This window comes from Hippocampus bargibanti, linkage group LG16 (assembly GCF_051943395.1).
Source record: "Hippocampus bargibanti isolate YZ-2025 linkage group LG16, ASM5194339v1, whole genome shotgun sequence".
Taxonomy (NCBI): Eukaryota; Metazoa; Chordata; class Actinopteri; order Syngnathiformes; family Syngnathidae; genus Hippocampus; species Hippocampus bargibanti.
In genome coordinates this window covers 13,186,735-13,204,515 of record NC_142749.1, presented here as the reverse complement: position 1 = coordinate 13,204,515, position 17,781 = coordinate 13,186,735, and the positions used below count along the sequence as shown (strand labels likewise).

Here is a 17,781-nt window from a genome sequence, read left to right as displayed (position 1 = left end):
TGTTCTATACATGAGTACAACATAAATGTAAACAAGGCTTCACACCTGTGAAGAACATCCCTGCATACGACAATATAAAATTAAAAGCAGAGGTAATAAGTAACATAATTAAAAAAAAATGGACAAAAACAAGAAGGAAGCCTATTTATCAAATTTATAAAACAAGACAAATAAAACAACAAATTGAATGTAATCATAAAATAATTCAAGTTTACTATTTGAATCACGACTACAGTATCACAATTATAATCTCACATTACAATTAGGAACTTAACTGCATGCATCGATGCGTTCCGTACCATTGATGCCGTGTTTTTGAAAAAACATTTTCTCAGACCGCACCTTTTCCTTTAAAATAACAAAGTTAAAAACAATAAAAAATATTGTTAAAATACAGTGATACATTGGCTTACGAACTTAATTGGTTCCCAGACAGTGTTTAAGGCGAAAAGTGTCTATCCCAAACATTAATTTCCCATAGGAAACCATTAAAACGAGAATAATCCGTTCCCAGGTCCCCATAAAACATAATTTTCTACTTTCTAATTTTCTAAGCCTTAAATTAAAATGACACAAAATATACCCTTTTTATGTATAATAAATGTGCTATAGTATTATAATGAAAGAAATAAACTATACTGTATAATAAAGTGTTTTTATTGACCTTTGGGATGGTCGTGGGGGGCTTGATGGAATGGAGTGGCCGGTTTCATCAGCATTAAACACTTGATGAGGAACGTAGCCTTCTTCTTTCACCATCTTGAGGAATGATCCCTTGGAGGTGCTTTCTCTGCGATAATTTTACCTAGTTCCTCATCAATTGTGTTCTGTTTAGCTGGGTTGATAGCTTTTTGCATAAAGTGTACAGATGTCTTGGGCGGGTTATTTGTGGAGCCTGATTGATGGGATATTTTAACCTTCCAGTCTACACTCTGCCTTTGAACTATCAAAGTTGAAACAAGTCCAAATTTCACTATTTTCTATCCATTTTCTCACTCTCTCTCCGTCGTCTGCCTGTCTCTTTAATGTTTAAACCACCTCCCCTCACTGCTGTTTTCTTGACCAATCACATGGCTTTAACCGACAACTGGGGGCGGGGAATAGAGGACAAAAATGAGTCGGCTTCCATTTCCTTGTTAGGAGAACGGGCTCGTTCGCGAACAACACATCACTCATTGTGGCGCTCCGTGTGTATCCCAAAAAATAGTTTGTATGCCAAGGTAAAATTTTCATTAATTTAACGTTCGTAAACCGAGGTATCACTGTATGTGAAACCTGTTACATCAAGTTTGGGCTTTCTACTTTCGTTACTTTCCAAATTCAATAAAAAAAACAGTCAGTTTATAATTATAACCCTAAAAAATGTTTTTTTTTTTTAAATCACAGTGTGGACACCTTAATGACGTTCAACTGTCATATACGTCATTTCACCAAAAATGACCCCGCTTCTTATGATTTAAGATAATACAATAGACCTACCTTTAAATTTGTGAGTGTACTGATAAAATTCTTTCTTAAGTCAATACATGTTTAAAACTTAAAAGGGGAGTGGCTGAGAAAAAAAAAGAGGCGCAAATGCACACCTGAGTGACAGCAACATCTCGAGCAGTGCAGGATATATTCTAAAAACAAAACAAAAAAATCTCTTTCATTTTCTTTGTCTCTGTTTTATATCAACGCAGGCGTGACTGCCTTCTTCAGTCGAGGAGAATGCTCGAGATCTTTTTTTTTTTCAGAAAGTGAGGATGTGCGAGGTAATGCCATGCGTTGCCAAAGTGAGCACAAAATGATGCAGGGAGGCGCAATTGTCTCTTTGAGGATGCCTTTGATAAAAAAAAGAAGAAAAAAAGCATTCCCTTTCAACATTCTCTTAATAGATACCGTCGATGGCGAGGAGATTAAGTCTCCCATCCCCCCCACTTTTCTGCCCTCAACTCCTCCGAGTTGCTAGGAGATGACTGGCGGCGAGTCATGTGGAGGTTTAATCTCCCACCGCAGTGACTTTTTCATGCTCATCTTTTAAGAAAACATCAATGGGAGGGGAAATAAATAAAATAATCCACTTGGAACACCTTGATAGAATTAGCCGTTCAATTTTATGGGAATTCTCCGTTGTTCGGGGGGGGGCATTTGTTACCTTTGTTAACTTTTCCCCCAACAAGTTCATAATTAGCCTCCGTATTGTGGCAATATCGTGTTATTACAATTTATGTGTTATTATCACTATTTATTTATTTCATTTTTTTATTTTTATTGTATTTATTTATGTTTCTTTTTTTTCTTGGGCAGATTTTTGGATGGGCCGATTTGTCTTATTATGATTCACTTGTGATTATCACTATCTATTAATTTTTGTTTATTTTTATTGTATTTATTTATCTATTTATTTTGGGGGGGGGATTTTTTTGGTCAAAATTTGAATGGGCCCAATTGTCTTTTTATGATTTACCTGTGATTATCATCACTATTTATTAATGTATTTTTATTGTACGTATTTATTTATTTATCTATTTTTTGGGGGCCAGATTTTTGGGGGAAATTTTGAATGGGCCCAATAGTCTTATTATGATTTACCTGTGAACATCGCTATTCATTTATTTATTGTATTCATTTATTTTTCTATTTTATTTTTGGGGCAGATTTTTGGTGAAAATTTGAATGGGCCTAATTGTCTTATTATGATTTTCCTGTGATTATTGATATTTTTATTTATTTCTTTATTAATTTATTTATTGTATTCATTTATTTTTCTATCTTTTATTTTTGGGGCAGATTTTTGGTGAAAATTTGAATGGGCCTAATTGTCTCATTATGATTTACCTGTGATCATCGCTATTTATTTATTTATTTATTTATTGGGCAGATTTTTGGGGAACATTTCAATGGGCCCAATTGTCCTATTATGATTTACCTGTGATTAACACTATGTAATTATATTTTTTGTACTTATTTATGTATCTATTTTTTTTTTTTTGGGGAGGGGGGCAGATTTTTGGAGGAAAATTTCAATTGGCCCAATTGTCTTATTATGATTCATTTGTGATGATTACTTATGTCTTTTTTTGTATTTATTTATTTAACTAACTAGCTTTGCTTTGGGCAGATTTTTAGGGAAAATTTGAATGGGCCCAAAACGTAGAGAAAATCTCTTTACAATCCCTCCGAGGTGTTCTGATATAAGACTGTCAAACTAACATAAATATCCTCAAAGTGTGAATCTGTGAGTGACTTGATATAAACCTTTAAAAAAGAAAATCATTTGCATGGCACGGATACTGAAATGATGCCTTTTGTCGGTCCCCCAACGCAATGTCCGACTGTCATTGAGCAGAGGGAGGGAGGGGGCAACAAACGAACGTCTTTTAACTACACGGCAGCCTTCAGCCCCCCACTTCATTTCGACCGTCACATTCCGTCACTAAATCAATGACCGTTTTCCTCCTTTTCCATTTGCTGCAGATCCCTTTCTGTCAATCTGCTGTGTTTCGATGTTCTGAGGCCTGAATTTCGATTTGGCAACGTCTCACTGCACATGGGGGTGTGGAATAACTGCAAGGTCGGAGCCCCCACCCCATCACCACCACCATTAGCACAACCCCCACCTGAGCTCCACCGCAAAACCATCACCAACCCAGGCTTCACTGGATGTTGCTGTTATCATCCGTGCCGTTGGCCTCGGACATATTCATCTTTCCCATGGAGTGACCCACGTGGTTGACACCATCCCGGCGAGGTGGCATACGTTCGTTGATGCGGTCCAGGCCTTTGGCTTCCTCGAAACTGGTGATCTTGTGCTGGGGGGAGAAGCCACGAATGGCTAGGGGAGGAGATGGATACGACACACAAACGGAGGGGGGGGGGGGGATCAGACTCGGATTTATTGCGAGTATTTGTTGTGTTTTTTTTAGCTCCCTGAGAGGCTTCAGGAAAAAAAGTTTTGTGTCTTTCTCAACCCCTCCATGTTTTCCCAAGTCTCTTAAAGGACAACCGACGCCTCCGGTCAAGTTGTGTCCATAATTTGTAAAATCACTTGAAATGACTTCTACTGAGCGTATTTTACAAAGATTCCACATATTATAGCTATATTTTACATTTTAAGACTCGCGCTGAATATTCAGGAAGTCTTGTCTTCGAGTTGGTGACGATTCCTGACGTGACGTCACCGAAGGAACGCCCCTGACTGAGAAAGCGACACACAATGCATTTTGGGTACTTTGTTTGGTCTGAAAACTTCGTGTTGATGGCGAAATTAGGGAAGGAAGGAAAACACATAAATAACGCGATGGTGAATCGTTGTGTGTTGCATCAAGACTACTATTTGATACTAGTCGACACAAATCAGCCCATTTCCAACGGAAATTGGGCGCCATCTTGTGCATTTTCTGGGATGCTACATTGGAGTCCTGACGGCTCGAATTGATACAGAAGGACTTCTTTAATCGATTGCAAATATTTATGCTTTCCTCTTCAGAACTATTTGAATCATATTCATAACTGGATGAGTAACAAGAAAGCATCTTCCCCGAATCTGAAGCCATTATTTTGATTCGAGAGCAAGGCAAGACGTCCTGGCGTGACATCACGAACATCACGAACTTCTGAAACTGATTTTGGGACACTCTAAGTCATTTTTCTTGGTGTTTTGCATTTGACTAAAAATATCACCCTGCGTGTTTTGGGTATTTTAGATGCTATAAAACGTTTTTCTGATGTCAGTTAGGAAACAAAAAAATGGTGTCGGTTGTCCTTTAACTCCAAGTGTGCTGTTTGTTACAATAACTGATCATTGATACATTTTGCCTACCAAATGTATTACCTTATTTGTCGTACAAGCAGCTATTAACTCATTCACTGCCAGACGATGTGCAAAAATGTGTCCTCTCCAGTGCCAGGGTTTATGTCATTTTCACTCAAATTGCAGCATCCACAGAATATTGGGTTTTAGGAATATCTAAACATTCAATTCAGCGTAAGAAACCTTAAATTATCTTCTTTCATCAGAAAAATTGTATTAATTTATTTCCTAAATTATATGGGTGTGGAGTTATCTGAGCTTGAAATGGGGGCGACTGTCCAAAATACAATGCAATTCATACATATTTGTTTATATAGTGCTTTAACAACAGCTAAAGCTATAACAAAGCGCTAACATGGACAAAAGGAAAATGCTGCCCCCTCGTTGAAGGGGAAAAAAACATTTACAGAGGTCTGACCAGCGCTCTATCGGCACCCCCCCTGCAAGAAAACTAAAATCTGAACTAATTCAGGAATGGCGTTCAAAGTCATGCTTTTTAATAGCTGAGTAAATTCGGGAATGGCAGTGAATGAGTTAAGGAGCAATGTTTTAATCATTAATGTGTGTGAAATGTTGCTGGTGTGAGGTTGAGAGGTGGACGGAGAAAATGGAAGGGAGGAAACCCAAATGCTGGGAAGATTTGAAGGGAGGGAGGGAGGGGCTCACACGGGGTTTACCTTCTCTGTCCTCATCACTTGTCTCGATGGCTTCAATGGCTTCAATGGTGGCTGGGGGAGGAAGGAGGAAGGGGGGGAGCAGGTTACTCCGGATAAAGCCATGCAAATGTCAAAAGGGCAGCCCCCCGCTTGAAAAGGCAGATCAATGCTCGGTCAGATGCCATTGGAATGTTCGGTAGCAAATGGAGTCAAACTTGGTGGGACGCCATGCATTGACGTGGATTGGAGAATAATCGGTGTCCACTATAGGTTAAAAAAAAATCATCAAAACGTGGAAAGTGGAGAACAAAAAGAGAGAGCATGGCAGGCACAGATCGATATGAAAACATCATGGATTTATAACCATGTACCCAAAAGACATTTGATGAAATTATAGACACTCCCCAACTTAAGAACAAGATACGTTCCGAACGGTCGTTCGTAAGGTGAATTTGTTCATAAGTTTCTTCAGTACTATATTTTGGATGGAATGTAAATGCAAGGACACAGTTCCTCAGCTGTATTGTGCAAGTGTACTGAATGTTATGGCCGGTGTCAATTAAACTTCAAATGTACTGATCTCAAATTCATGGTAAAGGTTATTGTTACATCATAAATTATAACAGTCTAGCTAGCTACCTAGCTATCTACAGTATTTGCTATCTATCAGCTATCTATTAGCTGTCTAGCTTGATGACTAACAATCTAGCGAGCTAGCTATAGCTATCTAGCGAGCTAGCTATAGCTATCTAGCAAGCTAGCTTGCTAGCAGGCTATCTATTAGCTAGATAGCTAGCTAGCTTTCTATCTTTTTGAGTTACTTGAGTGAACGCTGGCGCGTGTCGCTGCCGCTACCCACCCACAGAGAAACGTATCCTGTGACTGTAAAGTGACCTTGAGAGTTTTGAAAGGCGTGTATAAATGAAATGTGTTATTAGTATTAGTATTAGTGTTAGTTTTAGTAGTATTAGTATTAGTATTAGTATTAGTATTAGTATTAGTAGTAGTAGTGGTAGTAGTAATAGTAATAGTGATAGTAGTAATAGTAGTAATAGTAGAAGTAATAGTAGTAGTAGTATTAGTAGTAGTATTAGTAGTAGTAGTAGTAGTAGTAGTAGTAGTAGTAGTATTATGTTTAAGGCTTACATAAGCATGTTTAAGATTGATATAAACATGTTTCAGGCTTGTATAAGTAACCTGTATTGGTTTGTACTGATAAATAAACATTTAATAAAATATATATGCTCTATAAAGATATGTACATGTACAAATGGAGAGAATGGTTTTTTTTCCCCCAAGATGGCGGCACGTGAACACACAGTGGCTCCCCTCTCTCTCCTGGCAAATTGGCGTTTTCGTGTTTATTATGTCAGTATATGACAGTAATTCCATCTGTGCTGTATGTCATGCATATTAGCATATTTGACAATAAAGCTGACTTTGACTTTGAATACTACATAAGTATATAAAAAATGTTTGTATGTACCGTTATTTGTAACTTGAATGTTCGTAAGTAGGGGAGCGTCTGTATAGTCAAGATCTAACAGGGAGATGTCTCTCCATAGAGATTTTTGGCAACCTTTTCAACCCCATAAAAGACGAAAATCTTGTCAAAAATGTATGCAAAAGGAATCTTATTCTTCCGCCTTGTACTTACCACTCTGCAGCGTCTGTTTGCCCCCAGAGAGAACACCGCTCGGCAGCATGCCGGTGGGCGTCAAGCCCTTGAGCGTCAACACATTTTCACTCTCCTCTCTGCAGGTATCACAGATCAGACGGATCAGATGATCTTTCTTAGGACTGTTTTTAACACTTCTACCGATTATTGGCTGCTTCGTTGTGGAGAAAACTGGCATAAATGCTGGCTGCAATGCAAATCTAATTACAAATGGAGTGATTACCTGAGGACGGAGAACATTTTGGCCATTTTCCCAATGGCACGGATCTTGTTTCGGATCACCTCCTTGCGTGCAGCAGCTGCATTGGCTGTCAAGAGATATACGTGTGAGTGTTGTATTGAGTTATATTTAAAATCAACTGCTGATTCATAGTTTAGACTGAAAGTGTATATTGAGATTGGCATTGTTTCAAGTTAACTCAATCACTGCAGTGCCAGGGTTTTTGTCATTGTCACTCGAATTCCAGGACCCACAGAATATTGAGTTTTAGGACTACATAAACATTCAATACAGCGTTAGAAACTTTGGACTGTAAAAATAGTTAATTCCTATATGATATGGGTCTGGAGTTATATGAGCTTGAAATAGGGGCAGCTGTACAAAAGGCAAATGTTGCCCCGTCGTGGGAGGGAAAAACATTGCCAGAGGTCTGACCAGCGCTTTATCGGCACCCCCCACCGACTCTGTTCTTTCATCAGAAAAAAATACTTAATGCCTAAATCATACAGGTCTAGAGTTATATGAGCTTGAAATGAGGGTGGCTGTCCGAAATACAATGCAATACATACATATTGGTTTATATAGCGCTTTAACAACAGATGAAGCTGGAACAAAGTGCTAATATGAGAAAAAGGAAAATGCTGCCCCTTGTGGAAGGGAAAAACATTACCAGAGGCCGTGACCAGCGCTTTATCGGCACCCAAGCATAAAAAAACTACAAAAACCTGAAAACATTTGGGAATGGCCGTCTATGTCATATTTTCAATTAATTCGTGAATTGCAGTGAACGAGTTAAATACGACAAAGTTCAATTTCAATGTGAGCTACTTGACAAAAGGCTCACAAGGCTCAAAAGGTTTCAAACATTGCTAAATTGGGACACTTACCGTCGAATATCTCATCTTCATCATTCATTAGCTCGTCATCGGAGCATATACTCAACACATTCACCAGCATCTCTGTGACTAAAGGGGGAGAAAGAATCAGAGCGTAGGTAACAGGTTTGGTAATCGAGCAATGATCCATGGAGGTAGTAGATCATTACATAAGCATGAAGAAAAGCAGCAAAGCGGAAAACCGGGCACACGCCATACCTTTCTCTCCAACGAACGGCAGCGACCAGGTGAAGACGTCCATGAAGTTGGGTAGCCAGTAGGGATGAGGTGAGCAGTTGAACTGTCGGATGTTCATGACATTGTTTTCGTATTTGAGGACAGCAGCTGGGAAAGAAAAGCAGCAACATGTTAACTCATTCACTGCCAATAAATTCGGGAATAGCAGTGAATGAGTTAAAAATACGAAAAAAAAAAAAAATTGGGCAAGCCAGCTTTTCACACAGGAGTATTGTGATAGTGTCTGTCTACATGTGTTGCTGCACTATTTTTGATCAAATTCTCATTGTTGAAGTGATTATACAGTACAATCGCAAGACCAATGTTATCCAATTAGCCTGTCTATGGTTGATTGCATTTTTGTGAGCATAAAGCTAATGGAACTTCCTTAAAGCAGAGCTTTGTGGTTGTTTTAAACCCACAAGATGGATGGATTCCTGTTTGTGCAATATGTTTAGGTCAACTGGGAGTGGCATTGAAAAGGTCGAACTGCTGCTCGCTCATAACTCAATTATTGTCTCGCAGGTCAAAGCAAAAAAAAAAAAAAAAAAAAATCGCTCTGTTTCGGAAAAAAACTCTCAAGGCGCCACTGTATGCCGAAATAGCAACCATCTTGATGATCTCCGCCTGTTGAAAACAAAGCTATTATTTTATTGAATCAACGGCAACAGATGGCAACACAGGTGAATTGTACCTTATGCCATCCAGTGGAAGCAGCTATCTCGCTAGCTAGCTATTTGCTATCTAGTTCGCTGGCCGGCTGTCTATCTAGCTATCTATTAGCTGTATAATAATAATAATACATTTCATTTATAAGCGCCTTTCAAAACTGTCAAGGTCACGTTACAGTCACAGGATAAGTTTTTCTGTGGGTGAGCAGCGGCAGCCACATGCGTTCACGTTCACGTTCACTCAACCCGGAATAACTCAACTATTGTAGATACAAAGCTAGTTAGCTAGCTAATAGATAGCTAGATAGCGAATAGATAGCTAACTATCTAGCGAGATAGCTAATATGTTTCCTGACTCAAATAGGTAGCAAGCGAGCTATATAGCTAATAGGTAGCCAGCTAGCTAGATAGCTACTAGAAAGCTAGCTATCTAGATAGCTAATATGTTTCGTGACTTGACTTGAAGATTGCATCGGTAATTAACTTTATCAATTTACCTTTTTAATTAACTTAAATAATGTAGATAGAAAGCTAACTAGCTAGCTAATAGATAGCTAGATAGATAATAGATAGCTAACTAGCTAGCTACATAGCTAATATGTTTCCTGACTCAAATAGCTAGTGAGCTATATAGCTAATTATTAGCTATCTAGCTGGCCGGCTAGCTATCTGGCTATTAGCTATCTATTGGCTAGCTAGCTAGCTTTCTATCTATTTGAGTTACTTCCAGGTTGAGTGAACGCTGGCGCATGTGCTGCTCACCCACAGAAAAAAACTTGTCCTGTGACTGTAAAGTGACCTTGAGTTTTGAAAGGCGCTCATAAATGAAATGCATTATTATTATTATTACTATTATTATTATTATTAAATTGTTCTGCCTATCACCTCGCTAGAATAGATATAAACAAAAACGTTCCCGTAGAAGTAAGCAGGAAACATCCAGTAGATGGCATAACTGAGGCCAAGCCACCGCTGGCTAATACTTCAAGAGGCAAGTAAAGCCACCTGGTGATGATACTGTAGTCAGCCTGCCTACGGTCCCACCCACGCTCCCCATATCCCACAGCCAATGGAAGGCAAGACGCAAGATCTGAGAGCACCAACACACGGGGGGCTTCCTGATTCCTTCGTCTTGTTCGCAAGCTGTAAGCGACTACGTATATTGCTGCATATGCTCAGCGGCCATAACATTAGGTACGACGCCACAATCTCATGAGCCGCATCTGTCAAATCGGAATGATGAAGACTAGGATGACTTTGAGATTTCATTTAGCGATATGGCAAAATAAAAGTAGAAGCATAATGTTTTTGAAATGAGGCTATCCGTTAATTGTACCCGGAGACATGGGAGGGGTCAGTCAATTTGGGTGTACCACCCTTAAGTTCCCCAAGAAACACATCCTGTCCAGATTGAGACGAGCCAAAGTAAACTGCGTCGTGCACGAGTAGCTTGACGGGGGGAAACGGTCGCTAGATTAACTATCTATTAGCTATCTAGCTAGCTATTTGGCTAGCTATATAATGGCTATCTATTAGCTGTCTAGCTGGCTGGCTGGCTGGCTATCTAGCTAGCTATTTATTAGCTATTTAGTTAGCTATCTAATAGCAATCTATAAGCCATTTATTAGCTAGCTAGCTGGCTATCTATTAGCCATCTATTGGCTAGCAAACTAGCTGGCTATCTGTAGGCTATCTATTAGCTAGCTGGCTTGCTTTCTATCTATTTGAGTTACTTCCGGGTTGAGTGAACGCTGGCGCGTGTGGCTGCTGCTGCTCACCCACAGAAAACTGATCCTGTGACTGTAAAGTGACCTTGAGAGTTTTGAAATTCGCTTATAAATGAAATGTATTATTATTATGATTATTATTATTAACACATTAATTAGCTCACCTTTGTTGTTGTAAACATCCAAGTAGTTTGGTGCAGAGAAGATGGTGATGAGGGATGGGAATCCTGTGGTCTGGCTTTTACGATACATCCGGTAACTGGGGATGATTAATGACAATACCAGCAAATAATGATTTCTTTAAACGCACTGTTTCGTCTTTTCATGTACAATACAATACAATACAATACAATACAATACAATAGAAAAAAATGCATATGGATTTATATAGCGCTTTAATGCGTATCCATAAAACACGGCGAGAACTTACCCGGCATCTTGTGCCTCATGCGCTCGGATAATTGATAATAGGTTATTGCTCTGTAGGAACTCGCAAACAGCCGGATAACTGAAAAAAAAAGACATTCAACATATTAGAACAACAATTGTATTTTTTCAAGAACATTTTTATTGCATTGGATGGTTGTAATATTCAAAACTGTGGAAGAACTGAAGGGCCACGAATAATTTCCAGATTAATTTAAAGTTTGAAGTCAACCAGATTAATGTGTACAGTTTCAGCGAATCGGGTCACAATTAATAAACTAAAGAATTACTGTGTTCCATTTTTTACCCCTTTGTAATTGTACCTCAACCTGACGATTTGATTCATACTTTCGTAATATAATGAATTTAGTATTATTTATGTTTTTTATCACACCTTTCTTTAATTTTGATTTAAATCTTTAAATTTGATTTAATTTAATTTCTGAATGGATTATTTTAAAAAAATATGTTGTCATCAGCATAAAATATGAATTTCAACACTTACATACAGGTGCAAATGAAATGGTCCCAACATTGATCTCTGAGGGACCCCACAAATCACATCCAAAACCTGTTACTCAAACTGTGCATCCCCCAGCCAATTCAGCTTTTGTCCCCAAATCCCATATCATTCAAAATAAATCAACTCATTCACTGCCATTCCCGAATGTCTTCGGGAATTGGAAATCACAACGTGGATCGCCATTTCCGAATTTGTTCGGGTTTTGTTTTTGTTTTTTTGCAGTTGAAGCGCTGGTTAAACCTCTCGCAATATTTTTCCCTCCCTTGAGAGGATAGCATTTGTCTTTTGTACAGCCGCACCCATTTCAAGCTCAGATAACTACAGATATAATTTAGGGATTACAGGTAACATCCGACTTGCGACCGAATTCCGTTCTGAGCAAACTGTTGTAAGTCGAAATGGTCGTAAGTCAAAATCCATTCAAAATGTTGAATAGCGACTCGGAGGCTAAATGACACGCAAACTCCCTCCCCTCTGGTGCCATCACACGGTCGATGGCTGTGCGAGTGTGTGACATGCTGGCTGACCAAAATTGTCCTACGCGTTGCCGGCCTGCTAGCGCGTTGCGGTGCCAGGTGTAGAATTAAAATGTTATTGTCGGATTTCGGATGTTAACTGTAACTCTTTTTTTCTGATGAAAGAAGGTTTCTTACGGCGCATCGAATGTAGTCCTAAAATTCAATATTCTATGGGTCTTGCAGTTTGAATGAAAATGACAAACACCCTGGCACCGGAGTGGACACATTTTTTGCGCTTCGTCTGGCAGCGAATGAGTTAATCAACCAGGTGACATGAACCAATTTTGACGTCTCACGCAACACAACAGAATGTCAAGTTAATGATTATAAAACAACTCAGGAGTAGATACAACAAAATGTATCGCTTATAAATATATTAATGAAACACTTGCAGAGGATGACGCAAGCCTGTGGAGAAAAAGAAAAAACCTGTGCAACTACGAGACAAACAAGACAAAATAGCCCTGCAAGAGGCACTGATAGCTTCCTGCCACCCAGTTATAAACGGAGAGAAAATGAAGCACTATAATCACTACAAAAAATGCAATGCATATACTGTACATTTCATTGGCTCATTTATACACATCAAAGTCTAACTGATGAGGTCTTGGATTTAAAAAAAAAAGTTTTATAAAACATGGTATTGTTATGTGAAGATCTCCACACTCTCAGACTGCATATGAAATTCCTTGAGAAAGAAGGTCTGACAATGGAGATGCTTCCATGCTGCATTATGAATATGATGCACCATAGAGCAGCTCTCAACGCAGCAGTTATGCAATACCGTGAAAGGCGTTATGTCATTTTGAACATCTTCGAGCCCTTGGGTTTCAAATTAAATTATATATTTATGAATAATGGCTTTTGTTTCCATGTTGTTGCCCTTTAGGTTGTACCATATGACCCCCCCAAGAAAAGACAGACAGTCTTTAGTCTGGCACGATCAGTCACTTGTACCAGTACATCATCCCAATAACAAATACTGGTAGTTGCAATTGTTGTTAGCATAGCATGGAGATAACTGAGCTAACATTTTCTTCTTAACATGTTCCGTCAAAAAGACAAAAGGTAGCACAAAACGTTTGTGACTCCAGAGGGCTTTCATTGATAGTTGCTCGCTAACGTTCTGACTGATGCATTTCATTAAACGCCGCCGTATGTTTAAATATTAGCAGGAAGCATGTTAGCGTATTGGAGAAGTCCAAGATGGCGCCAGTGTTTTGTTGTTTTTGTGTTTTCTTTTGTCACTTGGAGTATTTATATGTCGTGTGGAATGGACACGGATTGTTTTTCAACATTTTTGCCCACAAAATTCATCAAGGTGGAGATTTTGCGTAGCGGTTGCGCCTTTTCGGCAGCATGAATATGGCAGCACCGTTTTTGATTGGGAGGAATTTCTGTGCCATTTGACTGTCATCGCTGAACAGCTCTGGGGCAATTGAGCATTTTTGCATGGCTTGAGGAGCCCGTGATGAGAAGAAGCGTCAGCGCAGAGCGCCAATGCGTATGTGGAACTGTGGCGGCTTGGAATTGAAGCGGATTTACATGGGACAGGAGATGTGGGACTGTTTTCGTCTACAGATGCTGCATCTTTGTGTTTGCTTTCAACATTTAGCATGTAGCAGAAATGAACATTACACCATGACGTCCCTGATCCACTAGTGAAAAGGACACTTTGATCCTTACCTCTTTCATCTAGAACTGCTTCATACAACAAAGGGTGCAGAAAGTGCTTATGATTGAATGGCTGTGTTTTTGTGTTGTCATATTTTTTTTTATTTATTGTTCTTTTGACTTCAAGATGGCGCAGCAAGAGTGGCTAGCAGGTCCTGTATTTTGGTTTTCTACTTCTTCCTTTCCAATTCCTTTCATCACTTTGCTCTTGTGAAATGTAAATTTCTCCTCTGCGAGACTAATAAAGGCTAATAACCCAATCCAATCCAAGCTACATACGCTATGCTAAACTGTTAGATCCTCTGAGTGACTCATTTCACGAGTGGATTTTGCTTTTTGGTGTGAGAGCTAATGATAATCATAAAGCCAGAAGTTGAAGATTGTTTTGTGATGTTTCACAAAGTCACAGTTGTAGCTGTGGATTGCCCATTTTCATTTGAAATCAGAGCATTTTTGGAAGCAATTGTGTTGGACTCGGCTGAATATTTCCTTCCAAGTGACTAATTGACTTTACACCGATGCTCATCAATAGTTAAAATCCAGTCACTTTGGAATCTAACACAGCGTGTTGCGCACACCTCCCATCATCTTCCTGTCCTCCGGCACTTCGCCGCTGCCTATCCACGAAGCCATCAAACATTCACAAGCGTTTGAAATATTTAAACGTACCAAGGTTGGCGCTGGAAGGAAAACAAGAAACCTGCTGTGCCCTGAGCACCTGGCAAAACTGTGCCATCCCTCTTTTATCTAGGTCACATGGAGAACGTTCCCAAGGTGGCCCATATATATAAATTACAGAAATAGCTGCTCCTCAATGGCTGATCGCGAGGACAGACAATTTAAAATGTTGGACTCAGCTAGTGTTTAAAAAAAATAAAATAAAACAAGAACTTTGCATTTATGAGAGCTCATGTTTTTCTTAACCTTTTGGTTTTGAATAAAGAATGCTGATTAAAGCAGGAAATAAACATCCTAAAGTACAACATGTACTTGATTATTTTCTGTTCACTCCAACGGTTTCGATTGATTCATCAGACACGCACGTACCCACACACACACACACACACACACACACACACACACACACACACACACACACACACACACACGAACACAGCCCGAGGCTCACATTTCTTCCTTCCTTTGTGAAATTATGTGTCGGTGAGCCTGCGAGTGAGAGGGAGCGCAAGTGAGAAATCTGACAAGTGAGATTGAGCGAGAGAGAAGGAGATGGAAGAAGTTGTGTGTTGCAAACACCCTCATAAAATTGATCAGTTAGCCCGCTGATCATTGCTTTCGTTTGTTTCGATGTATGCGACGCAATGACCCAGCGATGACTTTCGATGGAGGAGAAGAAAAAATACAATAAAAAAGACGTGGCATTTGCGAATAAATGTCAACATGTGGGTGTGGCTGCTGGCTCATGTGGTGATGCTCAAGTTTGCTTTGTGTGTAATGAACACAAAATAAAAGCTAACAATAATAGTAATAATACTAATCATAATCATCATAATAATTATTATTCTTTATGCCCAATTATTATTATTAGTAGTAGTAGTATTAGTAATAGTATAAGAATTATTTATATTTTTTACTATGTGATGTTTATTTTATTTTATATTATATAAGTATTTTTAATATTATTATTCTGATTATTATATTAAGACTAATCATAATAATCATAATAATAATAATTATTATTTATGGCCAATTATTACTGACCAATCATACTAATACCAACAACAATAATTTTATGATCATTATTATTAGTAGTAGTAATATAAGAATTATTATTTATATTTTTTACTTTATTATTTATATTTATTTTATCATTTTATATTATATAATAATAATTATAATTATGACTATGGTTATGATGATGACGATTATTATTATTACTATTATAATTTTAAGATTATTATTAATATAATATAATAATTCTTAATATAATTATTACAACAAATAATAATAATGCCAGGTTTTGATTGTCACCGTCATCAAATTGTATACGGTGGTTGCGGATTGCGTCCTACTGAAGCTTTTTCATATACTATATAGTATTTATAATGTAGTATAGTATAGTATAGTATAGTATATATACTTTTGCCCCACTCAATAAACAACAATCAGTACAGTGTTAAATTGATTACGGCTATTTTTTCTTCACGAACAATCAAGTCAAATTAGACCTACGCCACAAGAAGTGACAAAAAGCACATTTTTGCTGCAAAAACGCACAGTCAGCAAAAAACTAATGAAGACACAAGTGAACTAACAAATTAAAATCGATTTTATGTACCGTATTTTCCGGTGTATAAGGCGCACCGAAGGGGCACCCCCAATGAATGCTGTATTTTCAAAGTTTTTACATATGTAAGGCGCACCGGACTATAAGGCGCACCTTCAATGAATGAAAACGTTTCCAAATATATAATATAAATACAGTAAAGTCTCATTATATCGATATTCTTGGGAGTCGGAAAAAATATCGATATAACCGGACTATCGATATAAATCCGATCCTGCGGCATGTAAATTTTCATAGAAATAGTATCGTAATAAGCAGTACTATCGAGACTTTACTGTATATAAAAAATGTCCAAAATATAAGGCACACCACAGTATAAGGTGCTACAGTGGAGGCTGGGGTTAGCCACAACTTCTTCTACAAGGGGGAAATGGAGTCAGTGGCTCCTGAGAGTCATTGCGAGACCGGTTATGGCTAAATATTACTTCACATATAAGGCGCAGGGTCATCTTTTGAAGAATATTCAGGCTTTTGTGTGCGCCATATACACCGGAAAATACGGTATATTGATTTTGGCAAAGACGTGCGAGTATCATAGAAGTTGCGATGATTATATTGGATCATACGCTTTTATTTAATTGACTGTTCACATCATTCTGCCTCAGCTTATGAAGCGTTTCTTGTACATAAAGAAGCAATAATGTCACATGTGAGCCCAAAGGACTCCTTCTTCCGTCCTAATGCCGGTAAAATAGCAACGCTGGTAAAATGTCACGGGCGGATAAATGACAATGACGTTGCAGCCTGCTCCTCAAAGATAGATCCTGACCGTAGTCAAGGTGCAAATGGTCAGTAACTGTGCACGAATGCATGAATCGTTTCTGGTCCTCGGAGAAGATGCAATGGAGTCCAATAATTAGCGTGAATTGCAGAAATGAATTCAAACTGACGCTTCATTCGAGACAGGGTTGATGTGAGCTCACCTGTAAAAGTAGGAGCAACCTCGTACTGTGTTGTGACTGAAATATTCCTGTGTTTTCTCATTGCCAAAGTCCTCCAGAGGATCCGACCACAGCAGGTCACACATGGGCCCGAAAGCCGGCGGCTCCTTGAACCGATCCAACTTAACATGACAGGAGGGTACAGACATTCAAATGACGAAAGAAAAAAAAATATGTTCGCGGCTGCGATATGGCCCGCGGCGGTCTTACCTTTTTAATATCATCTAAAGTGTGTATTTCAGGTGACAGTCCGCCGTGGACACACAGAAACTGTTGGTTCATGAGCGCAGCCAGAGGAAGGCAGTCAAAAGCATCCATGCACGAGTCGTAAACCTGCTCCGAATATTTGATTTTACCTGATGAACAAAGGAAGGAAAATTAGCCAAAAGTGACGCCTCCGATCCACGAAAAAACCCGTGCAGTGGTCATGAAAGAAAGAAAAATGGAGGATGGCACATATGCAATGACACTTAATTTGATGTGATTTGAGTCCATTCAATCCTTCTCATTGTGTGCCTCATATTTGGAAAAA

General features: G+C 38.7%; 1 protein-coding gene across 2 annotated transcripts in view; it reads right to left on the bottom strand.

Annotated features, from left to right (window-relative positions):
* Positions 1–2,839: 2,839 nt before the first annotated feature.
* Positions 2,840–17,781, bottom strand: part of LOC148886528 (protein phosphatase 3 catalytic subunit alpha-like) — a 30,587-nt gene continuing 15,645 nt past the window's right edge. The window contains exons 5-14 of one of the 2 annotated variants that reach the window (XM_089017037.1): positions 17,460–17,605; positions 17,232–17,371; positions 11,290–11,367; positions 11,024–11,118; positions 8,444–8,569; positions 8,237–8,314; positions 7,353–7,437; positions 7,109–7,206; positions 5,473–5,523; positions 2,840–3,817 (exon numbers count right to left, since the gene is read on the bottom strand). In XM_089017037.1, the coding sequence (XP_088873163.1) occupies positions 3,639–3,817; positions 5,473–5,523; positions 7,109–7,206; positions 7,353–7,437; positions 8,237–8,314; positions 8,444–8,569; positions 11,024–11,118; positions 11,290–11,367; positions 17,232–17,371; positions 17,460–17,605 (1,076 nt within the window). In that variant the 3' untranslated portion in view covers positions 2,840–3,638. The remainder of the gene's footprint in view (positions 3,818–5,472; positions 5,524–7,108; positions 7,207–7,352; positions 7,438–8,236; positions 8,315–8,443; positions 8,570–11,023; positions 11,119–11,289; positions 11,368–17,231; positions 17,372–17,459; positions 17,606–17,781) is intronic. The other variant, XM_089017038.1, reaches the window with a different exon arrangement.